The 26792-nt window shown below is 39.4% G+C and overlaps 1 protein-coding gene across 1 annotated transcript in view; it reads left to right on the top strand.

The window, feature by feature from the left end:
- The window catches only part of HECW2 (HECT, C2 and WW domain containing E3 ubiquitin protein ligase 2), a 222534-nt gene that overhangs the window by 138210 nt on the left and 57532 nt on the right, over positions 1–26792 (top strand). The window contains exons 14-16 of the mRNA XM_040971908.1: positions 8693–8827; positions 12432–12534; positions 14841–14937. Of these exons, the coding sequence (XP_040827842.1) occupies positions 8693–8827; positions 12432–12534; positions 14841–14937 (335 nt within the window). The remainder of the gene's footprint in view (positions 1–8692; positions 8828–12431; positions 12535–14840; positions 14938–26792) is intronic.

Raw genomic sequence — 26792 nt, 5'->3', positions numbered from 1 at the left:
TTTGTTTTTATTTTTACTTCTTTAAAACATTTGTTTCTCATATTAAATCTTCACTGAATTATGGGTAATACAATACCATTGTTTTCTTCAGGAAGGTTCTTTATTTTGTTTTTCATTTCTTCAGCGACACATTAATCATTTGGTAGCATGTTATTTAACTCCATAGTGTTGTAAATTTCTATTTTTCTTCCTGTTGTTTACTTTGTTTCGTGCTTTTCATTTAAGGGGATGTGTAGTAACTGAGTAGTGGAGACTATCATATCCAGATGTGAGGATACAATGCAGTATGTGTCTCTACTTCCAGATCAATGATGATGGACTCTCAAGGAAAATGTTAGCTATATCTTGACAGTAGGATGCTGGACTCTATGACATTGTCCATGCCTGCAATGATGGACTTATGACTGTTTATGAAGAGCTATATTATTGTAATAATATAGGGAAAATTAGACTGGAGTGGGAGGGAGGTTTTGGGTGGATATTTTTTAAGTGCAATGATAATGTGTTAACTAGGTAGTCAATTTCTTTCTGTCTTCCACAGTAATATGCTGGTGTTTGCATATAGCTTATAATCCTTTTGCTTTTTAAAAATTTCTTTTTAATCAAGATAGACAGGGACACACACACACACACACACACACACACACACACACACACACACAGTTATCTTCCATCAGTTCATCCACTCACAAATGGTCCCAATGTCCAGGGCTGTGCCGGGCCAAAGCCAGGAGCCAGGCACTCCATCTGGGTCTCCCACGTGTGTAGCAGGGACCCAAGCACTTGAGCCCTTCCCTGCTGCTTCTCAGGTTGCACGCTGTTCAGAAGCTGGAGCAGAGCCAGGACTTGAACCCAGGCATGCTAATAGGAGATGCTCGTGTCTCAAGCAGCATCCCAACCCCTGTGCCAGATGCCTGCCCGCTTTTTAACATTTTCTACCTACAGTTGGTTGGTTAGATGTAGGAACTGTGGACACAGAGGGTCTTTCTGCAGAACACTATGTCAAGTATCATGAATCTCTCTGAATATTGTTAGAGCTAGGGTCACCGACATTGAACAAAGTCATCTTTCACCTATTTTTGTAGCTGCTACAAATGTCATGAAATATGTGAGACTACTGCTTCCTTCAAAAGTGCCAATTAACATGATTACTTTTTACTTAAACTAATCGTCTTTCACTCCTTTTCATCTCCACCATGGTGAGAAAGTCGTAGATTTAATACAGAGAAAATAATAGCTTGTTTATTTTTTGCAAGCAGAGAGATGCTGTGGTGAGGGATAGGAGTTAAGATGAGATTTGTGTTTTGAAGGTGAGAGAATAAGAAGTATAATCTTTATAAAAATTTAAGTAGATTATATATCACTTTCTTGGAAATTTCAGAATGCATAGTGAACAACAGAATTTGGAACAAATCCAAAATGCAGCACTTCTGACCTGGCTCCGATTGTTCTTCTCTTATTTCCATAGCTCTTTAGATAAAGGTAGGAGGCTGGCTCTGTTTCTCTCCGTAGCATAGCTACAAGCATTTTCCCTTGTTTTGTTTACATGGCTTTTAGTATGTATTCCTGGTTTGGCAAAATGTGAACTGGAAACAATTTGAAACGTCTTCAGCTTCAATTTGTTGAACCTTGGGTTGGTATTTCTTCACAAATACTGATGACTTTTTCTTTTCTTAAAAAAACAAAGAAGCAAAGAATTGTGCAAGGAGAGCCTTGTATTTTTTTTGGCCTCACTAAAATACCACTTGGCTCCAATCAGCCTGTATTTCCTGACAATAGCTATGCCCTGAAGCCATGAAAGGGTAGAAGTTTCGAAAATAACATTTGAGTTTGTGTACTTGCATTCCTGTCAGTTCTTCATTGTTGGCCTCAGCGGACTCAGCACATGAAAGGGCTCAAATGACTTTCTTTAACGAGACTTAATAGGAGGGAATTGATGTTGTTTAAAATTTACTTTGCTGGTGGCTCATGTGACAAAAATCTATTTTTATCCAAGTGCTTTTTTAATGTGATATACATTCTCAAAATACTCTACCCAGCTAATACATGCTAGATATTTGCATAAATAATTGCAAAATGTTAAAAATTTGACATTCAAGTGACCCGTATTAAAGATCTTTTCTACTTTTTATTTGTTGAACATTATGGTTACTGGTGTGTTATGCCTATAATTATAAGTAAATTGAATAAATGCTATTGTACAGATTTAGGGGCAAAATGAAGGAGGGGGATTCAGGGAGGGAGTATGGAAGGGCAAAGTGGTTATTTTCTTAGAATTATATCTATGAGATCTATTCTTTTTATAATAAACCTTTTAAAGAAGTTTTAGGTCAGCTTCATTACTGGCCTGGACTAGTTAGCATTTCCTGTGGGAGAGTGAACCACTTTCCTGACATAATTGATTTGTGTGTCACCAGTAGAAATGGCAAGCTGAGAATGTGCACTGTGATTTTTCTTCACTTTCGTCTTTGTTGTAAAATAGAGGGTTTTTTGAACAATGCCGCTGTGACCTGAGTAATCCCCTCTACATGGATAAAGCAGAGCACTGCAGAAATATGCAAGGTCAAACAATGGCTTCACCGCAGAGCCAAAATTCTGGCCAGAGGAATTGCTTTCAGTGCTCTGTTCTCTTAGCTGTGTGGTAAGGTTAGAGGTCTTCATGGAGCACTTTCTCCCCAAGTGCCTGGAACTTGACAAACCTATGTACACAATATCCACATTCCATTTGACTCTGAAACAGAGCTCCTGCAGGATGCAAACACCTACTCCAATGCAGGGTCATCCTTCCAACAGACAATGTGGGGTGTGCTGTCTGGGATCAGTAGCAGCCTTTTCAGTGCTGAAAAAGGGTGAGGTCAAGCCATGTGAGTGCTATTGATGTCAGCCTCATTCAAGACATGCTTAATTTTTTTTTTGAAACTCAAGTGCTATGTCTGTATGAGGCATGAGAGGTGTGGAAGAACATGAAGAAAAGATGGCAAGAAGAAAACAGAGTGGAAAGAGAGATGAGCAACCAGATTTAGGGATGGGAAGAGGTCTTGTTCTTTGCACCTTCAAGTCAGGCAGAAGAATGCCCAATTTTTCCTGAGCATGATATAATTCCTGTCATGCCAGTTTGATTAGTTCCTACTGTACGTGTCTCTTAGCTTAGAACTGTTACTCAGTGTATTAAAGGTGAAAAATAATGAGATACCATTGTCATATAATGGAGATTCTTACTCAGAGTGGTTTCTTGCTTTAATTTTAGAATGGTTGTGTTTCCTCGGTCTTGTAGAGGCTTCACTGTTAGGATTTAATTTAGCCTGACTGTGAAGGAATATCATACAGAATCTAAAACACACAATTGTGTTCTCTCACATAAAGTTCAACAGTGGGTGCGTAAGAGCTTGTTGGGTGGTTCTTCCAGTTTCCAGAGTCCTTGGCTCCTTCTGAATTTTTGTTCAGTCATCCTTCATTTCCATTGCTGCATTTACTGCTAGAGCTCCAGCTAGTAACATCTATACTGCAGGCAGCAAAACAGAAGGAGGGAGCAACCTGTTCCCCATTAGGCTTCTCAGAAGTGTGGTGCTTTCCATCACATTGGCCAGAACCTAGTCTTGCCTTCAAGGAACATGGAAAATATATTTTTCATGGATCTCTTCTTTGTTTGTTTTTACAACTGGTTTATGGACTATGGCAAGAAGAATTATGATCCTTGAAAATGATTATAAATGGGAACTATTGTTAATGATAAAATATATCTCATATTTGAGGAGTCATGGGCATTATGTTAAAAATTCTATATGAATGATCTTATGAAGACTTTGTTTAACATAGGCAATTATCCCTTTTTATAGAAACAAAACTGATGTTTTAAAAATGTAAGTAACTTGTCCAGGATTGCCTTGCTAATAAGTGGTGGGGCTAGAGTTCAGGACTAGACCTTTTTCCAGTTTCCAAATACTTGATTATTGTTTTGCCTCCCACTATTATAGTTAACTTGGGAGTTGATTCATATTTATGCTATGGTTTTAAAACCTTATATTCTGTTTGTGGACTGATGGTGACTGGCTTCCCACCCCTTTCATCTGACACACACACACACACACACACACACACACACACACACACACACCTCTCACTGCGTTTATCCGTTGTGTTTATCCAAAGTGTTTCTGAGCTTATAAAAAGAGCACACTGATTTCTAATACTTGGTTGGTTAATTGTGAGTTAACGTCTTTGAGTTTTGTCAGGAATGTGTGCTGACCATCTACTTTCTCCCAGAGACAACTCCCAGAGCAAGTGGGGATAACAGGATGAGTAAGAAAGAGCCCTTTCCTTCAGCTTTTAGGAAGACAAACCTCCTAACATCAAGTTAGGCTATGATATGGCATGCAAATCAAAATTGTCCTACATATAGACACCCATTTGCCTTCTCTTTCAAGCATCCCTAGAAATTAGGTGAGTAGGTAATGCTATTTTAACATTCTCTAATTTCTCCCTTAAACAACATGATTTATAATTTTTTTAAAGTTCTAAAAGCTTGCTAAGCAAATAACTTACATATGGAGAATATGGGATTTGTTGTGATAACTACATAGTTACCATGTGCATTTGTATTAACTACTTCATCCTCCGAGATGCTTTGAATAGTGGCAGAGATAATGGACAAATATTTTAGAAGCCCAAGTCAAATGGGCTTCTGAGTCCAGAGCCTGTCCTTACAAGTATGTTCAGAGTTTGTTGCTGGTACACCTTTTTGTAAGTACCTGAAAGATGTGTCACATGATGGGCTAGGGAAGGGAAAGCAATACCCAAGATGTTAGGGTGATGACAAAAGTTACACAAAACCCCCATTTCACTGAGTCTGTGTGCCTGGAAACTGAGCGTGAAGAGAAGGGGCTAAAAAATCTCTTGCCTTGTTTTTCTGCTTTGTTTCCTAGTATGTTTATTGCTTAATCGTATTTCTGTATGAAGTAGTGATTTTTTCTACCTTGGAGATACCCACAGATTATTTTATTCCATGTTTTAATTATGGATATGTAGAAACATTTTCTTCCATAAAAGTAACATGATTTAAATATATATATATATATGTATATGTACACACACACATATATACACACACATACTTGTATCATATACTTCTGGGATTTTCCCAGATGCATGCATTCTTTCTGTAGATTGATTGATTGATTTGTAAGGCAGAGATGTACATACATATACACATACAGAAGGAGAGAGAGGAAGAGAGTGGGAGGTCTTCCATCTGCTGACTTGTTCTCCAAATGATCTCAACAGCTAGAACTAGGCCAAGCCAACACCAGCATGACAGCAACTCCATCCAAATCCCCTATGTGGGTAGAAGAGCCCAAGCACTTGGGCCGTTATCTGCTGCTTTCCTAGGCATGTTAGAAGGGAGCTGGATTGGAAATGGAGACAGAACTTGAAATGCTATCCATATGGGATGCTAACACTTCAGGTGGTAGCTTAACATGTTGTGCCACATACCAGCCCCCATTCCTGGTAGTTGGTAAACAGAGCTCCATTTGTTTGAAAAGTCAGTTTAGCTTTGCCTGGGTTATTTGACATGCGGCATTGGCTCTGATGCTTGTTTTTTCCAGTACCACATCTCCTGCCTCTCCTAAGAGTCCCTTTTGTTCTTGGTGACTGGATTAATTTTAAATGATCAGAGAAAACTTAGCGTCTCTAAGTTTGAAATGATTGGTTTAATTATTATCTTGAATAATTTTTTTTCTGTGAAAACTTAGACCATTGTCCCCAGTGATAACGATAAACACCTCTGTAAAGTTTTAGACCTAAACAAATGGGAAGGTTGTTTGTTTCCACATTGTATTCTATCTTTGGTGCAAAACTGATATAAATGGTTTGTGCTCATTCATCATCTCATGTTGCCAAGGCTTTGCAATGAACTTGAGCAATGTGGTTTCTACTCTTCTAATACATTGTAGGGGAGAAATAGTTATTATGAATGAGGAAGATGTATTTTTGTGAGAAATCTGACTCAGAGAAGTAAGCGACTTAATTCAAAATCAGAGGTGGCATGTGTAAAGAAGACTAACCAGGATGGATGGGCATGAAAGGGGTTTCCTTAATCTCGCAAACTAACCAAAGTTAGGATTTTTTTTCCCTGTAGATGATGGGTAGCCATCAGAACTTTGGATTAGGTTGGTGATGTAACCAAGAGTTGTGAAAGTGTTTTTTGGTTTTGTTTTGTTTTGCTTTGCTTTGTTTTTAGCAAGATGCCAGATAAATGAATAAAAGTGGTAGGCCTGTAGAACTGAGAAACTATTAGCATTTACATGTATGAGGTAAAGCTCCTCCCCAAAACCAAATGGAATTCAGACTGGAAGAAGACAAATGGAGTATGTATAGTGAAGGAAATAGGAAGAATCTGGTGGCATAGGCAAAGAAAGAGAAGCAAGAAGCAAGAGAAAGAGTTGATGCTTCAAGTTCTAACTGATCTTCATTATAATCATGGAGACAACAGTGTAAGTTAAGAGAAATTCAAACATCCATTCTGTTCATCTATTTTATTGTTAATTTTATGATACAATTCCATAGGCTCTGGCATTTCCCTTATCCCCTACTCAAAGTCCCTCCCTGCTACTGGTTTCCCTTATATTATTGCAATAGTATAGTCCTTTATAAGCAGTCGTAAGTCCATTATTCTGTTATTTAAGTGTGTCCTGACATTGCTGGTATAGACAATGGCAGATAGTCCAGCATCCTATTCTCAAGATATATCTGAACAGTTTCATTGGGAGTTCATCTTTGATTTGGAAGTTAAGATGCATAGTACATTGTATCTTCACATTTGGATATGATAGTCTCTATTACATAGTTACTGTACATCCCCTTAAGTGAAAAGCCATAAAACAAAATCAACAACAGGAATAAAGTTTAAAAAATTTATAACACCGGGGCCCGGCGCAGTGGTGCAGTGGTTAGGTCCTCGCCTTGCATGCCCCAGGATCCCATATGGGTGCCGGTTCTATCCTAGCAGCCCCACTTCCCACCCAGCTCCCTGCTTGTGGCCCGGGAAGGCAGTCGAGGACATCCCAAGGCTTTGGGAGCCTGCACCCGTGTGGAAGACCCGGGAGAGGCTCCTGGCTTCGGATGGGCTCAGCTCCAGCCGTTGCGGCCTCCTGGGCAGTGAATCAGATGGAAGATCTTCCTGTCTCTCCTCTCTGTATATCCGCCTTTCCAATAAAAATAAAAAATAAACCTTTAAAAAAATTTATAACACCATAGAATTAAATAACGTGTTACCAAATAACCAATGTGTCTCTGATTAAAAAAAAAAGAAACTTAAGAACCTCTTTGAAGAAAATGATGTTATTGTATGATCTATGAGTCAATGAAGAATTTAATAAGAGGAAAGAAACTATTTTGAAGGAATGAAAATAAGAACTACCAAAGCCTATGAGTTGTAGCAAAAATAATATTGAAAGAGTTATTGATCTTATAATTTACATGAATGTTGCCTTATATCAGAAGGCGAGGACTTCAGCCAGTAGGCACGGTGCCGGGCCCAGTATTTGTCCTTTTGAGATTAGATTAATTCACTGAGCATAATGGTCTCCAGTTGGATACAAATTTGGATGAAAATGATACCATTTCATTCTTTTTAATGGCTGAACAGTATTCCATGGAATAGATGTACCACAGTTTCTTTATCCATTCCCTGTTGGCTGGGCATCTGTGTTGTTTCCATGTCTTTGCGATGATGCTGCTGTAAAGACAGGATTACATAACCCTTTCTCATATGCAGATGTCTTTTCCTTTGGATATATGCCTAGGAGTAGGATAGCTCGGTCATACGGCAGGTTTATTTGCAGTTCTCTAAGCACTCTCCATATTGACTTCCATAGTGGTTGTACTAGCCTACACTCCCACTAACAGTGAAGGAGGGTGCCTTTCTCCCCGCATCCATTCCAGCAGGTGTTGTTAGTAGAGTTCTGAATGTAGGCCAACCTCGCTGGAGTTAGGTGGAACCTTAATATGGTTTTCATTTGTATTTCCCCGAAGGCTAGGGAGCCTGAGCATCTTTTCATATTTTTGTTAGATAGTTGAATTTTTTCTTGGTGTCAGTCCCCTAAAACCATTTCTTTGATGCTATCTCTTCAGATACTCTTCAGAGTATTTCCTAATACTCTTCAGAGTATTTCCTAAAATCCATAAGGTCCCTTCCAACTCTCTATGTTCTAGACCCAATCTAAGTGTGATTTTCTCTATTCTGCTCTGTCCTAATAAGTCAAAGAGAAATTGCAAAAGGATTGAAAATTATGAGAACCTGGAGCAAAGATCATGACAGCAAAGAAGGTCTCGGTTTGGGCACGTGATAGAGAAGTTAAGACACAGGGCAGCATGCCGGCACCTCTGAACAGTCTTGATTGCAGCTTCCTGCTCAAGTACATTGTAGAAAGCACAGGAGGTGGCTCCAGGCCAGTCGTTGCCTCCCTCACAGGGCAACCACATGGAGTTCCTGGCTCTTGTGGATTTTGCCTGGCCCACCCCATACCGTTCCAGACATCTGGGGAGTGAACTAGCAGGTGGGACCATTCCCTCTCTTCTCTGCCTGAACAAATTAACTCTGAAAGAATGTGCCCCTGTTCCTGAATGTGTGATACTCTCTATCTGGTTTGTATTTTATCATGGACTGACTGTTCATCCCGTGGTTGGGTCCTAGGCCTTTTTTGTCGACCACAACTCCAGGACCACCACTTTCATCGATCCTCGGCTCCCCCTGCAGAGCAGCAGACCCACCAGTGCACTGGTCCACCGGCAACACTTGACGAGGCAGCGCAGCCACAGCGCTGGTGAGGTGAGTCCTGGGCACGCGAGGGGCCGGCTCTGGGTTGGCGGAAGCAACTAGGATGTAGTGGTATGCGGAGCTGTCTGGGCTTTGGGTGGTGTGTATTGTCCTAGTTTGATCTGGAGGATATTTGGAAGCCGAAAAGCTCTGAGTGATGGGCAGGGTTTTCTCTTGACATACCTATAACCTAAATCACAGATTTAAAACGGCAGGGTAAATAAGGCAGGTGTGGGGGTGGGGGATGGGGGGGGGGGGGGAGGGAGGTTAAGGATTTGTTTTAATTCAGTGGAAGGTGAGAGGGAATTGGCAAAGTACCACATGTTCAAAAAGTGATGCTGATAAGCCCTTTGCATGTCCAGAGAGTTCCTATAGGAAGAAATGTAAGTAACTTACTATAATGTGCTTAAAATTGTTGTGGAAGAAATTCTTAAATGAGGGTTTGCTAGACTACATTAAAATATTCATCTATGGCTATAGGGTTGTGGAGTCCTTATTAGTATTCTTTGAAATTATTGTGCATCCAAAAATTACCCAGGGAAAGCAGGCTGCTCTAAGAATTACTGAAAGTCCTAGGCCCTGCACTGTCATTTTGTAGTGACCCATGCTAACCACAAGAGGGCGATCTAATATCCCAACCAGAAGGATCAGGAAATAAGTTACTTTTCCTACCCCAGCTTTAGTCTATACAAGGATGATGTAGGTCAGATTTTCTTCCCCTTAATATGGGCTTATTTTTAGTGTATGCCATCATTGATGTATGTTTCTAAAAATTTTCTTAGACAAATATAATTAAGATTCTTCTCTTGCATGCCTTTTCTATCTCTGTACATCTCTTATTTTTGCTATTATATTGGAGGCCAAATATTTTTGTAGCTTCTATTATAAGAAGAAATTATGGATGCAATAAATAACTGGATTTGGGTCATCAAAATTCCACTCTTGGAATTTCCCCCATATAATTTTCATACTTGTTCGAATTCATCATGTGCTGACTGGTTTTAAGTGCAGACATAGAATATCCATGAGAAGCTCCTATAAAAATGATATATAAATCTATTGCAGGGTGAAGTATGTACAAAAAATATTTATGTTTTACGAGTAGCTAATAAATCTTTACCTTGCTGTCATACAAACCATTAGTGGTGAAGCAGGTGATGCTGGCAGCATTTGTCTTAGAAGCAGAACCAGCCTTTCACCTTTGGACCCGTGTACAATATGCAGCATAATTGGGCCTCTGTCTGACTTATCACATGACAAGTGCATTTGGGCCACTTCCCTTTTTGTGTCTTCATAACATGAAGCTGGCTGTTTGGGCTCCCCAGGGCTGTTTACCTGGAAAAGCATGCAAGAGACCCATAGGTGTATTTCTGTCTTATTTTAATCCTTTTTCCCTCACAAATGGAATTGTTTCCATGGTCCGGCACTAGCCTGCTGTGGCAGAAGGGGACCCTAAGGTTGATTAAAAGTTGAATTCAGATTTTTCATGCTGTTGATAGCAACCCTGGCAGTGCTCAGCATCCCCCCGTGGTGTTGGTCCCCCTCGGAGGGGATGCCCTTGACACCACAGCTGTGACCATCCTGCAGGGCAGCTCATCCTCACCGTGGTCTGTTGGTCTGGTTCCGTAAGGGAGGTCTCCAGAGGGACACTCTAGGTTGTTTTGAGAAATGCTAACATATAACCTACTGACAGGAGGGAAGTACATGTTGGGCTATAGAGGTCCTGCATTTGCTGACTGACTGACAGTGTGTAGAGAGTGGCTGACTCCATGCCTGGCAGATAGTAACTCAAGAGAAGAGTGAGGAAGCTCGAGTCTTCCCAGCCCGCAGCCTTCTACGCATCCAGCCCATGTGCTGATCAGCAGAAACGGCGGTCTCTTCACCTTAGAGCAGATGAACACCGCACACCTACTGGGTGCATTTCACATGTTGGTTCTTGTAAGGAACACAAACAAGTCACACATGTTTCCTGTGTTCTTAATCCAGAAAGAACATATGAAACCAAAGCACATATGAAACAAACCTGAGTGAAAAGTGCTTCATAAGCTTTTGTAGTAGTTGGGAAAGAATAGCGCGTTTTTGCCCTTTTAAGATAATCATAGATATCTTTGTCATTTCCCCGTTGATTGTGAACCATTAGACAAATCATAAGGACTATGAGTGATTGCAAGTTGCTTTGGAAATACCAAGTGTAGTGAGAGCTCTGCATTGGACTTCATCTTGAAGGAACGTGCTCCTTGAAGCCAGAGTAAGAGCATTCTTGAAGGATAAACAAGCCCGCAGAGGGTGGAGGAGGATGGATATTTCTAGGGTTAGGTCTTTAGAAAAATCATCAGCCGGCACTTAACTGACGTACTAGAATCAAGTGCTTGGGAAAGCTTCAGTGGGTGGGAATACAATCTCTAAGGACCAACGTATAAATCCAGTATGCTATTTTGCATTTTGTTCTCTGTTTTTTTTTTTTTTCTGCTCTTCTGCTGTTGTCTTAGATGACTTCTGCTGCATAGTGTGGGTGCTAAAAACAAAATCTAAACCAATGTTAGAGTATTCTAGTAAGACTGTTATTGGGTCTAGTCAGTTATCGACCTTTGTGTATGTGTTTCTAAATCTACAGTAGGTAAACTAAATAATTTAGGTTAGGGCAACCCAATTTAGCTCACACCTGCTGCTGTTAGCACTCTAGTGTGGGCGGCTCAAACCAGAAAGAGCTGTTGTGCTGGGTGCTCTAATAGGCATGTAAAATTATTTCTAAGATGATACACTACCATAGAACTCCAAGGGAAGATTGCTGTTCCCCGTCCCTCCTCTGCTGAAGCAGGGAATTCCCTGGCCTGCCTTGGCCAGGGGAAGAAATGACCTGGCACAGTCCCAATGTAATTCTTTAACCCTCAGTTTTCCCCATTGCCTGTATTGTTACCCGTTTGTATTCTGTCGGAGCTGAAGTAGCTCCTGATGAGCACATCTGTTCTTTGGCTGCTGCAGCCTAGGGAAGCATCAGCATGTTGAACCACCTTGGTGCCACCTGGTAGATAGCACTGCCTCCACTCTCTCCCCCTACCTCCTACACCATGCCACCTTTCTGTTTAAGATTTATCTTTTTGGAAAGGCAAATCAGCTTTCCGGAGAGAAGACAAGACACAGAGAAAGACCTGTCTGCTGGTTTACTCCTCCAAATGGCCACAATGGCTGGTGCTGAGCCGATCCAGAGTCAGGAACCAGGAGCTTCTTCCTACTCTCCCACATAGGTGCAGGGTCCCAAGGCTTTTGGGCCATCCTCTACTGGATCCATGCCATAAGCAGGGAGCTGGATAGGAGGAGCAGCCAGGACACAAACTGGACCCATATGGGGATCTCCGGCACTTACAAGGAGAGGACTTTAGCCACTGAGCCATCATGTTGGTACCTGCACCAGCTACTTTTTAGGATGTGGAGGCCTCCTTTTCCATGTGGGGCCACTAAGGTGGGACATTTGAGGACTGAAAGCCAGTCTAGGGACTCCACTGCTGATAGCTGTTCTAACTGCTTGGTGCTTCACCACACTCGTGAAATATTTGGAAGTATTTGGTCAAGGGTTCTATCTCTGAACACAGAACATAAATGATGTGTATGTTTGCAGGTGGGAGAAGATTCTCGACACACGGGACCACCAGTTCTTCCCAGGCCATCCAGCACATTCAATACAGTGAGCAGGCCACAGTACCAGGACATGGTCCCCGTGGGTATGTGACTGCTTTTCAGAAACTTGTACCTACAATGCTTTCATGTCGGAGTAAATCGTCTATACTGTGCAAATAAAATCTTATTGTGTCCCTGTTGCTTTTTGACCTGCATTTAAATGTTTTCACAGTATCCATAAAAATTTAGGATAAATCTTTAATCTTCAAGAGTGTCCATCTTGTAAAATCCCATGGGAAGAGATTTTAAAAGTGTTTTCCTACCTTTTCTGGAAAGTGTTATATTGCTGAATGTATAGAGAATTCCTTATTTTACAATCATTTTGAGGTGAGCATTCGGACAAGCATATACTTGAGACATGAGACAGAATTTAAATGGCATGGGAGTCTGTAGTAGCCTCACAAAGTTAAACAGCAGTGACAGCATCTGTGTTTTACACTTGAGGGAGTCAGAGGGGAATACAGACAGAACTATCATCTACTAGTTCATTCTCCAGTGTCCCCAGGAGTGCTGGACTAGAGCTGGGAACATCCTTATGACTCTCAGGGTCTGCCAGGGCAGGGTGCTGCATTTGAGAGTCAGAACGAGGAATTCAACCCAGTCCCTCCAATGTCCACCCAGGCATCTTACTGAAATGAAACCACTCCATCATAGGAAGCACGCATCCCCACTGGTGTCTGTTCCAAAACCACATCTTGAGGTATCTTGTAGCAAATTGAAAGCAGCAAGAGTGTTTCAAAAAAGGAAGTTAACAAAATGAATGTGGGTGTATAGTAGAAACCTACTTGACCAATTAAGATTTGGGGAAGGCATTGTCATGTAGCAGGTAAAGCCATCATGTGCAATACTGGAATTCCATATGAGTGCTAGTTTAAGTCCCAGCTGCTCCATTTGGTCCAGCTTTTCGCTCCTGGTCTCAGGAAAGCAGCAGAATATGGTCCAAGTGTTTGGGTCCCTGTGGCCCTTGCGGGATGAAGCTGGTGGCTTCTGGCTTCTGGCTTCAGCCAGTCTCAGCCCTGCTCATTGGAGGAGTTCTGTTTACAACTCAGAATTTTAAATAAATTTTAAAACTCTATATTAAAATTTTCAAATGGTGAGATTTAAGTAGATGAGTGACTATTGGGTATGAACCCTGTAAGGCAGATCAAGTAGTCGGGCTGGTGGGGGGACACACGAGTTCTCTTGACAGCTCAAATACCAGCAAATCTCCCTTTTTGGGCTTTTGATTTTAAGTTTTTGCTTAAAAAAAAAAAAAGACTATCATGAGCTGTAATGACCCTGACCTAGATTACTGGGTAATCTAGGGTCAAAGTCAAATGGTTTTATGGTATCACTGGTGGCACAATGCTAAATGTTGCACGTAGACTTTTGAAGTACTATAAAATTGTTACTTAAAATATTTCAAGTCTGTGTTCTTGGGTACAATATAAGCTTCAATTATAAAAATGTCTCCATTATTTATATATAATGACATTTTTTATAGGGATGGTTTGAGTTGGCAGTGTGATTGCGTTTCACCAGATGACATCTATTAAAATGTCTCATTCACATGTAGTTAAAATATGCACGTATAGACAGGGTGATGTAGCTAAAATTTGAGTTGGTACATACACACGGAACTATGCTGCTTTTGTTTAATCACTTGTTAGCTTAAGCAAAGCATATATCTTGGTCATATTTGTAAACAAGTATGCACTGTCCCAGGATCTCTGATGTTTGAGAATTATTCTGAGTTCGGTGAGCAGGTGCCTCTTCTGATTATTAATAAACATAACCAAACTCAATCCTATTAGGTAGAAATATATTTTCTTGATCAAAGATATATTAACATATTTTTAGCTCTTTTAAAATTTCTTTCATCAGCCTTGACAAGAATATAGTGTGTTTTTTTAACATATTTTGTATATTACTGCTGATGATACTTGTGTTATACCTGTTGGTATTGTTAGGTTGGTCAAGAGCTATTTGGAGCTTAATGTTTTTTATTTGAACATAGAGTTAAGTCAATTCTTTTTTAAAACATTTTTATTATTTTATTTTTAATGTTGTTGGCATGGTTGAGAAGGATGTGTGCCCATGTGAACTATTGATTAGGTGGGGACGGTTGAAGTATGGGGGAAAGTGGATATGACAACTGCTTCCAATTTTTTTCTTCCAAAGTAGATAATTTCTAACAGGTGTTTTCCAATAACAGTAATGGGTTGCATCTAATTTAGAATATAAATATCTGTGAGTTTGAATACAGTGAATGTTTACCCAAATAACAAATTTTTTTTAAAGTTTGGATGTGTATCTATAGAATGAATTACAGTTTTTTAAAGGAAGTGTTACCTTCTCTGTTATTTTTCAGCTTATAATGATAAAATTGTTGCATTTCTTCGTCAACCCAATATTTTGGAAATTCTGCAGGAGCGTCAGCCTGATCTCAGCAGGAATCACTCACTCAGGTAACTGTAGCTCTCAAAGCTGCTGTAAGGTGTGCTTCGCCTTTAGGTCTCAGCAGCAACGATAAACGTTCTTCAGTCCAGCATTTCTTTTTTTCTTTTTGAGATTTTATTTATTTATTTATTTATTTATTTGGAAAGTCGGATTATAGAGAGGAGGAGAAACAAAGAAAAAGATCTTCCACCTGCTGGTTTACTCCCCAAATGACCCCAATGCTCAGTGCTGAGCCGATCCAGACCCAGGAGCTAGGAGCAGGTCCCAGGGCCCTAGGCCATCCTCTACAGCTTTCCTAAGCCACAAACAGGGAGCTGGATGGGAAGTGGAATTGCCGGCCCATGGACTAGCACCCATATGGGATCGCAGCGCATGCAAGACGAGGACTTTAGCCAATAGGCCATCATACTGGGCCCCTTTCCTGTATTTCTTATGACGACATGTTCTGCACAAATATCTTACATCAACAACATCAGGCCATGGGAGTCCTGGTTTCTTTCCATTAAGGATAAGAATTGAATATGATCAACCCAAAAACTACAAGCATCTTTAAAGAAAAAAATAGGAAAAAAAATAACACTCAAATACATCTCAGATGTGCAAATGATAATGAAAGTTACAGGGCACTACTCTTTTGCAGTATAGCCTGAGTAACCGAAGTACCCAGTGTATTGAGTTGGAATTGGTAAAGTCTTAGACTTGGTGCTCACGTTTCTCCACAATAAACCCCTAGGGGAGCGCTGGGAGATGTTCTGATCTTTTGAGTCTAACATTTGCCTGCCTAAGCCCTCTCTTCTAAACAACTCTTCAGTGTAGCGTGCAGGAAGCCTGGTTTCACTTTCCTGAAGGCAGGCTGTTTGTCTCCCTGACAAACTTTTCTCATCTGAATTTGACATCTGAGAGCTTTCTTTTAAAGCTGAGAACATGGGCCTGGCACGATAGCATAGCAGCTAAAATCCTCGCCTTGAACACAATGGGATCCCATATGGGTGGCAGTTCTAATCCTGGCAGCCCCACTTCCCATCCAGCTTCCTGCTTGTGACCTGGGAAAGCAGTAGAGGATGGCCCAATGCCTTGGGACTCTGCATCTGTGTGGGAGACCCAGAGGAGGCTCCCGGCTCCTGGCTCCTGGCTTCGGATTGGCTCATTTCCAGCCATCGCAGCCACTTGGGGAGTGGACCATTGAACGGAAGATCTTCCTCTCTGTCTTTCCTCCTCTGTGTATATCTGCCTTTCCAATAAAAATAAATAAATCTTAAAAAAAAAAAAAGCTCAGAACAAGTTCTCCGTCCTTGAAACCTCTCAACTCCACTAATGGCTCTTGATCATGATCCAGGATGGACCATCCCAATTTTAAATGAACTGGGCATCAGTAAGGGTAGAAAAAAGAGCTTCTACTAAAAATACTACAGAACTCACTTGGCCTACATACTACCTGTGCTGACATAAATATATATTTTTCCCCATGAGCATCATCCTGGGCCATAGCAGTATTTCTCAATTCTGATTCACTCATTTGTGCCCAACTGTTTTCATCAGGTTTGCCTGGGGAGCTTGATATAATTCAAAATTCCAAGCCTCATGTCTTCCATCTCCTCTCTCTTCTCTGAATTCATACCACTCTCTTCCCACACCTTGGCTAGAAGTCTAACTCAGGAGGCCTGTGATGGAGCCAAGTATTATTTTCTTAAAATCTTTCCATGTAATTCTCATGGCATAGACAGGTGTAATCACCTCTGGTCTAAACAAATTTGGTGATTAATTATATAGTGTGTCCAACTGCTTCATACTCTGAATTATTCAGTTGTCATGCTTAATAGTTCAGATCTTTACGCTTTCTTCTCAATTGCCTAATAAGGGATATGATGTGATATAGTATGATATGATATGATATGATATGATATGATATGATATGATATGGATCCAGCTCATTGTCTTCCTTACTTCTTAAATGCCTAAGATAATGGTTGGCAGTTACTGATTACATACATTTATTTGTTCATTGAAAATAAATTACAACAAATGTAGCTATGATGTTCTATTTCTTATGTCCTTAAGGTTGTCATTGCCTGCTAAAATTTCTAAAGCCTTCCAAAGATGGCACTACAAATGTTCCTTATACAACAGCAATTATGGTTTCACATGGTTAACATCTAACTCAACTCTTGATGCTTTTCCCCAATTTTACCAAGCATGATATTCTCAGTCACAAAAAGGTTGCTGAGACTGTCAGCGTGCATCTGGTGTGTGTGTTCATTATGGCATGCACTCACCAATCCCCAGTGCCCTGGACAGTCATGGGTAGGACGTGTTGGTCAGCAAAACTGCAGACATGAGCTCTTAATTCTGATTAAAGATCTTAGAGATTCTAGATCCCAAACCAAAACACCTTCAGATTGAACACACACACACACACACACACACACACACACACACACACACACACTCGAGTTATTACTGACGTCTATTCTTCTGAAGTTATCCCATTCACCATAAAAAAGCAGAAGAGGAAACTTGAGAGATTTTCCGTTTATTCTCTGTTTTCCACATCATTATCCAACCCAAATAAAACATCCTTAAATCCTGCCCAACGGAGACGTTAAATGATTGGATCTGTCTGGGCATCCAACTTGACCATCACTCCTCAGTGACTTGCCATAACCTAATGAAATCCTGATGAAAGGTAAAGGTGTGGACCCCAGTGGACAGCTTCAGTTTTTTTTTTAATTTTTTTAAGAGTTTTAAATGTCTCTGATCTAAAGGTTGCTGATGGTTAATCTTCTGACATAAATTTAACTTGGTGATTATCACTAAGAAGTTACTTGAAAGGCTTTGAAGTATGTTCTCTCTCTATTTAACTTTTTAAAAATCTGCAGAAATGGGCCATGGAAAGAACACACAACCATGTCAAGTAGAAGGAAGCAGAAGTTTAAACCGATGAGATAATGTTGTTCCTCTTACCCTGAGTGTATGACACACCGCACTTTGATTTTCTGAACAGTTTTTAGTAGTTAAGCATTTTGCTTATCGTAGCAACGTAAAGCGGAAGTACCTGTATCTGAAAGAACATTCTGTTTCATATCATTAAGAATTGCATTGTAAGGAGCATGCTCAAAAATGCAGGGGTGGAGAAGCAGTTGGGAATATTTTATCTCATGTCTCAGTGATATTTCTGATAGCAGATTTTATGTGTGGAGTCGTGATCCTGGGTGATATGTGAGTCAGAGGTAACCATGGACTGTTCTGTCATGGCCTGGGCAAAGATCAGCAGTCCCAGTGTAGTCCTGTATACAGTGTTCTTCATCTGTGACAAAGCCACTCAAGAGTAAGAGCTCTGCTTATTTCCTCTATAGAGTAAATGGTAATAAATGATATGCCTTCAGTTTTTCTTGTTGTTCCTTCTAAATCAAAGAAGATAAAACATTTATTTAGATTGTGTCCATAGACATAGCTTTCTCTTCCTTAGCAGTTCACTTGTCTTTTTCTGTAGAATGATCAGTTTTCCAAGCAATGGGATATGACTTGTACTTTCAACTGCTGCATCCCATATAGTGCTGCTTCCAGTCCTCCTGCTGCTGCCTGGGAGGGCAGTGGAAGCTGCCCCATGGGCTTGAGCCCCTACCAACCGTGGAGAAGACCCAGTGGAGTTCTGCCTCTGGCTGTGGTGTGTCTCCAACCTGGCTGTTGTAGCAGTTAGGGGAGTGAACCAGACAGAAGATGTTTCTGTTGCATTCCCTGTCTCTGAGTCATTCTGCCTTTCAAATAAGTAAATAAACCAATTCTAATGGCTGATACCCTATTGGATTATTTTATTTTATCCTGGGTTGTCCTTGGAAGACAGTAATCATACTAAGATGTCTATATGCAATGACATGAAAATAAAAACTGAAATGGAATGTAGCAAATATTGTATGTAAATTCAGAAAGCTTATTCAAAACAACCTTTAATAATATTTTGTCGCTGACACATGCACATACAATAAAATTTCTAGTTTGGTGATGATATAACATTTTATTATGAAGCTCCAAGCATCATGGCCTGAGTTAAGAGCTGAGATTCTCTTCTTATAGTGCTGCCTGTAAATCATAATTATTCTGAGCACCAAGCTTGCTCCTTCGCCGTGAGAATGTGATCTATGACACTTTTCTTCACTCAAGTAAATTGGACTATCCCACACTTTGTTTTTAGCAAATCAGCAATTTGGAAGTGAAAAAATTCTCAGGATTCACTATTATGATATTTTATGAGCTTCAGTTTTGCTGTAGTTCCATTTTTCTAGTTTAAAAAATATTGACCCATTTTGAAATTTTTAGATGGAATGGAATTTTATGGAATAAAACACTAAAATTTCTGGGGCCAGCAATGTGGTGCACTGAATAATATGTCTCTTAGGACACTTGCATAACCCATGCAAGTGCCAGTTCCAGTCCTGGCTGCTCTACTTCCAATCTAGTTCCCTAATCATGCACTCCAAAAGGCGGCACAAGGCACTGCACGTTTTTGGGCCTATGTCACATAGGAAACTTAAATGGAGTTGCAGGCTGCTGACTTTAGCCTGGCCCAGCCCACCTCTCTCCTTCCCTGTTTGTGTGGATGTATTTATGTGTATCTGTGGAAACGTGTCTTCAAATAAATAACTCTTTTTAAAAAAACTTTAAAAGGTTGAAGTTTCCATGTACAGGCTTGCCTAAAACAAACCTCAGCATTCATAATTTCCTAACTATTTCTCGTCCAACTTTATGGTGGACTTTTTTCCCCCATATTTAATACTGAAACAGAAATAATTAATCTCAGTTAACCTCCAACTGCTTAGTATAAATTTCATACGTTAACATCCGAGAATTCTTATGCATCTTCCTGTTAAGACCTGCATGGCTCTCCTCGTCCTCAGATTTGTTCTGCTCACTCAGATATCTGAACCAACATGGCCATCTTCTGAGCTTTGTCATAACAAATTTGAATAAGAGGAACCCTGGTTTAGAGATGCTTGCCTAGAATAATGTACTGACACTTCCTGGACACAGTCATTGGAGTGTCCTGGTAGAAGATTGTGTCTCACTAGGAAGCTGGAGGTGATGGTCCAGTAGTAGAGTTCTCATATGGGCTCCCACAGACCTGTGCTTCCGTTCTGCCCCTGCAGTTTATTCACCAGGTGACTCTGAATGTGGAGTAAAACAACCTTCCAAATTGCACCCCTCATCTGTAAAGTGAAGATATGAATCTCTAATTCCTTTAAAGATTGGTTCCTTTAAAGATTGAAAAGACCACTTGATACTATGTAAACATAGTAGACATAGAATTTGAATTAATTTTTAAGTACTAGTCCTCAGTCTTTTTACTATGAGGACACAGTTTAACTTACTTGAATTCTCAAAATCTTAATCCTGTGACAGATGGTACATAGGAGCAGAACAGTGTGATTCTATGAGTCTAATAGTAATGCAGCTAGAATCTCTTTCATTTCATCATTAACTTTTCAGTAGTTTATTTTTCTAAATCTGTTTTCATATTATTTCCTACAGGGTGCTTTACTCTAAAATCTTTTAGATTTATTTATTTTTGTTTTTAAATTTTTTATTGGAAAGACAGATTTACAGAGAGAAGGAGAGACAGAGAGAAAGATCTTCTGTTTGCTGGTTCACTCCCCAAGTGGCCACAACAGCCCGAGCTGAGCTGATCTGATGCCAACATCCAGGAGCTTCTTCCACGTCTCCCACATGGGTGCAGGGTCCCAATCTTTGGGCTGTCCTGCACTGCTCTCTCAGACCATAGGCATGGAGCTGCATGGGAAGTTTATCAGCCAGGATAAGAACTGGTGTCTATATGGGATCCCGGTACATACCAGGCGAGAACTTAAGCAAATAGGCTACCACATCAGGCCCAATCTTTCACATTTATGAAAAAATCATACTTGATTATTTCATGCCTCCACAGGAAGTATTATTGCAAGTGTCTAATTTTCCTAATGCTAATTACAATTTTTTAAAGACTTTATTTTTTATTGGAAAGTCAGATATACAGAGAGGATGAGAGACAGAGGGAAGATCTTCTGTCCATTGACTCATTCCCCAAGTGGCTGCAATGGCCAGAGATGAGCTGATCTGAAGCTAGGAGCCAGGAGCTTCCTCTGCATCTACCATGTGTGTGCAGGATCCCAAGGCATTGGGCCATCCTCTACTGCCTTCCCAGGCCTCTAGCAGAGAGCTTATAGGGAAGTGGGGCCTGGAACTGGCACCCAATGGGATCTCAGCACGTGCAAGGTGAGGACTTCAGCTGCTACATGACTGTGTTGGGCCTACTTTATGATAATTTAAATATTTAGCACCTTTAAATATTTATTGGAACTTTTATATTGAGAACATTTAAAGTCCTCTCTTCTAGCTCTTTGTAAATATATATTAAATTATTGTTAACTCTAGTCACTAAACTGTTCTGTGATTTCTAGTGAAAGGTTTAGGATATTATTCCCTATTCTGTGACTTATGCAAAGAAACAGGGCCATTCAGGTTTAATCAAAATGTGCGTGCTAATTTATAGATGTCTAAATGCTTTAGATATATACATCGTAAGTATGATTAGCTTTTCTATTTTCTTGAATGGTCTGTCATAATTATTAGCTTTGAAATTATTCAATAGTCAGTTACCTAACATAAAAAGTCACAAAACATGAACTCTAATAGCCAGATTTAATTTAGATCCTTTCTAGAATAGCCCACACAGGCATGTGTTAAATTGTTTTCCTGTAAATACAGTTCCCTGGTATAACTGAATCTAGTAGATATTTATCAGAATGTTTTGCTACTGATACATCAGAATTTTCATGTCCTTTTCTTACCTGAGGGATAACCATGTTTTAGGTATATCTGTTTCAGCATTTGTTTTTGTTGTATTCTGTTTCATTTACCAAGAAAACAATGTGGAAGAATGTTGCCTTTCCTTGGTAGCTAACCAGATATGGCTTCCCTGTGAACCAAGGCAAAATGATGCTGAATCTGGCCTCAGCACTTTCCTCCAACCTGCAGGAGTGCTGAGTCCACTCCCATAGTCATCAAGAACACTGAGCATTACTAACATAGGATAAAATGCTTTTAGGAAGTATGTTACATGTTATTAGTAGTGAATCACCAATTATTAATGAATCCCAAATATTTCTTAAAAAGAGAGTATCCATTCTCTGTTAATATGTCCCTATTTCTCTTTTTTTGGTCTCTAGCAATACAATTAGTAGTTTGAAAAATCCTCTTCTTAAAAACTCACGAGTCATCATCAACATTACTAAAATTACCTTGTTTCACGGACATTTTCCTGCATACAAATGGGTACTCTTTCACATTGAGTAAAGTTATTACTTTCAGATTCTTTGGAAGGGAGATACAATATACAGAAGACATTATTTATAAATCCATCAGGATGCTAGTGTACTAAAAATCAGATATGATATGTGGCTTACTTTTATACTTTTAAGAGTTATTTATTTAATTTCAAAGTCAGTGTTATGAAATGAGAAAAACAGAGCAAAAGAGATCTTCCATCCTCTAGTTCACCCTCCAGGTATCTGCGGCAGCTAGAGCTGGATTGGTCTGCAGCTGGGAACTAGGAGCTTTTCTGGATCTCTTGGTGGGTACAGGACCCCAAGCCCTTGGGCCATCCTCTGCTGCTTTCCCAGGCCATAAGCAGGGATCTGGATGGGGACTGGAGCAGCAGAACTCAAACCAGCTGGCTTTGTGGCTCGCTTTTATAACTTACAGAAGAGATAAAAATGATACCATCTTAAAATATTTCAAAACATCTGTGTTTTTCTTTTATACTAATCATTATATACATCTATCCCAAATGCAGCATAAATATATGAACTTTGAGTTTATGTTTTGTTCATGTTTTTAATCCTAATAGGACTTCTCACATTGTTGCATAAAATGATGTTTAGTGTACATTAAATAATCAATTTCAGAGACCGTACATATAATTGATAATTAATAATAGCACTTAAAACTATTCCAAGGGACAAGCAGCTTTATTTGCACAGAATTATATGCATATATAGAAGTCATCATTTTAATATAGCAATTGATATATCTTTGTATATTGTACTATGCATTTTATAACCCCCAAAATGATAGTAATTATTTATTATGATAGCAGCTAAATTTCCCTAGAACATAGCATCATCTTGAGTACTGAAATGAAATTTTGAAGAAGGTTCTGAGCTTGAAAATATTACACAATGATTCTACTTGCAATTGTGTTTTATTTTTAAATTAATTTGGATACAATTAAATACTTGCAGATTTCCAGTTTTCCTTGTATGGCTATGCCTTTCTTGTGTTCAATCCTTTTGTTTCTTATAGTTTTTCTTTATATAGGGATTGAATGCTTTTTGAATAGGATTTCCCAAAGTATTTTATGTTTTTGTTTCTGCTTTGATAGATTTTTTTTAATTGATGGCCATAATGCAGGAAACTTACTAGTTTTTGAAATGTTATTTTACTGAGATTGGTACTTTGTTTTTTCCTTTGCCTTGATATCAGTGTTTGAAAATATTGACTTATCTCTAGTAATCTCTCTATGAGCTATTTAGCTGGCCTGCCCACTCCAAGCATTTCACAGTGACTAGTTGTTTTGAGGGTTTTTTTTTTTTTAGATTTATTTTATCTGTATTGAAAAGTGAGATATACAGAGAGGAGGAGAGGCAGAGAAAGATTGTCCATTGACTTACTTCCCAAGTGGCAACAAAGGCTGGAGCTGAGCCGATCTGAAGTCAGGAGCCGAGAGCCTCTTCTGGGTATCCCACAAGGTTGCAGGGTCCTTTGGGCTGTCCTTTGGGCCTTTGGGCTATCCTTGACTGCTTTCCCAGGCCACAAGCAGGGAGCTGGATGGAAAGTGGGGCTGCCGGGATTAAAACTGGCACCCACATGGGATCCTGGTGCATGCAAGGCAAGGACTTTGGTTGCTAGACTACCATACCAGACCTTTTAGTGGGTTTTTTATGTGTATTTTGTGAGCCTATTTTAAAAATTAAATTATAACATAGTTATAATGTTAGTTAGTTACTATGTTATCCTATAACATAGTTTTAATTTCTTAATATATTTTAATGTAACACTTGTTAATCAAATTCAGAAAACAATGTTATAATTCATAAGAATGTGAGAATAAGAAGAGTTAGCGCTTCATTATATTCTAGATATCAATTTTGCAGAATGTGAATGGGCTTAGAATTTAGACTGTTGGAATGCTAGATGATGTATGTGAATTCCACTTACGGATATGAAATGGTTCTGGTGCACTATCATGCATCCTTTTCCATGGGGGAGATGTTGTGTAAAACCCCAATGGATGCATGAAACTATATATGGTACCAAACCCAACATTTACTATAATTTTCCTATATGTATGTACACCTGCAACAAAAGTTAATTTACAATTTAGGTACTATAAGAGATTAGCAACAATAATTAACAGTAAAATAGGTCAATTATAACAATAATTTAGCAAAGGTTATTTAAAACGTATGCATTGTTTATTCATGGAATTTTCCTTTTAGTAATTTCAGACTATAGTTGACTGTATGAAACTGAGCTATTGGACAGCAAAACTGTAGCTATGGGCGCGCTACTCTAGAAATGTAAAATTTTGGCTTTATTGGGAATAATGTTTCCCATCATTTATTGAATTATAAAAGATATACAATCTGCATATGTTTTATCTCTTTGAAACAATATTGTTTTCATTTTATGGGAAAGCATCTTGTTTACTATGTACCATAGAAGTACTTGATAAATATTTGTGCAATAAACCAGTGTAAACAACACAGAACAATTTGCCAGCAACAGAAACAGGGTTGGGTCACCAGAGATCTGGTTTGGCTTGCTCTTCAGTAGATCATACTGTCTTTTGAAAAAAGAATACACAATTGTGAGGCACATATGAGAATATTCTTTGGAGTTTAAAATGTGTGCTTACAATATAGGCTCCAGGCTAACTATTTTCTTTGCCTTCCATACTTGTAATGGAGATATTTTATATTCATTTATGACAAATTTTACCCCAAGTCATGTGGATAATTCACATCTCTTCTAGATATCTGTAAGACTCATATGACCATATTTTCAAATTGGAACTGTAAAATGAGAGACAAAGAAAAACCTTTTCTGCTTCTTGGGCTGTGTCCATCAAGTCAGACAGGGTCTTCTGACTCTGCTAATGAGTATGAATGAGCAAAGCTGTTTCCTTTCTTGACATTATACCATAAGGGAAGTCAGGAGGACTTCTCTAAAACTGCGCTCAGGCATTTGTGTATCTGTGACTGAGTCACTGGACCATATCTATGAGAACTGGGTCTGCATGCAGAGCGTGGGGGAGTTCAGCCTTGCTGCTTCTGATTGTTTCTAAACACATGCCCCTCTCGAACTTTGCCAGAATCTGGCTTGGCTTCAGTGAGAGCATGTTCTATGGGAATTCCAATCTTGAGATTTTGTTCATTGTCCTTAGATGATCTTCTGCTAGAGCTCATCTTTCTTGCGGAAGTGATTGCACTAGGGGAAGTGGTTACAGAGCCCTGCATTGCTGAGTCTCCTGGGAGACCACAGCAGGAGAGACTTTTTGCCTGAGGTCATCACTGCACAGATTAGCATCTTGTTTTAAAAGCAGGGAGTTTCCTTGCTAAGAGAATGTGTCTGTGCTTTGCTGTTTTAGAATCAGTAGATTCTTTTTTAATACAGAATTTGATAACGGCTTCTTAGTATTTTTGCTTTGGGTTTTTTTTTTTTTTTTTTTTTGGTTCTTTGATTAGAGCAAAAAATGGCAGTGAGACTGTCTCAACTGTTGGAAGCCAGAGGATTATTTTGGCATTAACTGGTCATATGCCTGGCTTGTGTGCCCAGGGCAGTGCTTTGCTTAGTACTTGAGGAATATGAAGAAAGAGGAGTAAGGACTTTTGCTCTCAGGAGAAGCTCATGTTTCAAAGGAAATTTAGTTAGACTACATGTAAAAACTTGTGGTTGTAGCTTTTGTAAATTAAACAAAATGATATACAAAGAAAAACTAGTAAAATTAATGACATTTGAATTGGTACTACTTTCTTATGGGTCAAAATAAAAATCTTTCTGCTTAACACTTATCCAGGACTGGTAATTTTATTACCAAATATTACTAAAGTAAAAATAAAAAGATTACTATAGCTTATAATGGAACTTTGGTACATAAAGCTGTGAATGATGATATCAGAACTCTAAGATAAAGAAGTGGATAATGGAGCAAAAAATTTAGACTGTTTTTTCATCTTACAGCTAATTTCAATCATAGAATTAATGCTATGAAAGTGAGAAAAGCCTGTGTAGTCATCAGTGTTGAGACTATTATTAGTGGAGAGGAATATCTGTGCTGTTTGGCTTGTGATTAATGTTTTTTTAAAAGATTGGTTTATTTGAAAGTCAGTTACAGGGAGAGAGGAAGAGAGACATTGAGATTGAGATTCTGTCCACTCCCAGAGTGGTTGCAGAGATGAGCCAAGTTAAAGCTAGGAACCAGGAATTTCTTCGAATTCTTCCAAGTAGGGTGGCAGAGGCCCAAGCTCTTGGGTCGTCTTCCTCTGCTTTCCCAGACCATTGTCAGGGAACTAGATTAGGAGAGCAGCTGGGATTTGAACTGACACCCATATGGGATACAGGTGTAAAAGGCAGAGGCGTTACCCACTATGCTACAACACCAGGTCCTTGACATGCTTTGCTTGGTTTTGCACCTGGTGATCTGTCAAGTGCCTCTTCAGCATCAGGACAGTCATTGTTTCTTCTTAACAAAAAGTTATTTTATGTACTGATTCATTGTTTTGATAAACCAGTGCATTTAGTAATATATCCCTAA

The sequence above is a fragment of the Ochotona curzoniae genome, unplaced genomic scaffold (genome assembly GCF_017591425.1).
Source record: "Ochotona curzoniae isolate NIBS_2020 unplaced genomic scaffold, NIBS_Ocur_1.0 contig_2210, whole genome shotgun sequence".
Lineage (NCBI taxonomy): Eukaryota > Metazoa > Chordata > Mammalia > Lagomorpha > Ochotonidae > Ochotona > Ochotona curzoniae.
The sequence above is the reverse complement of the archived record's forward strand: the minus strand, read 5'-3'. Positions and strand labels throughout refer to the sequence as shown.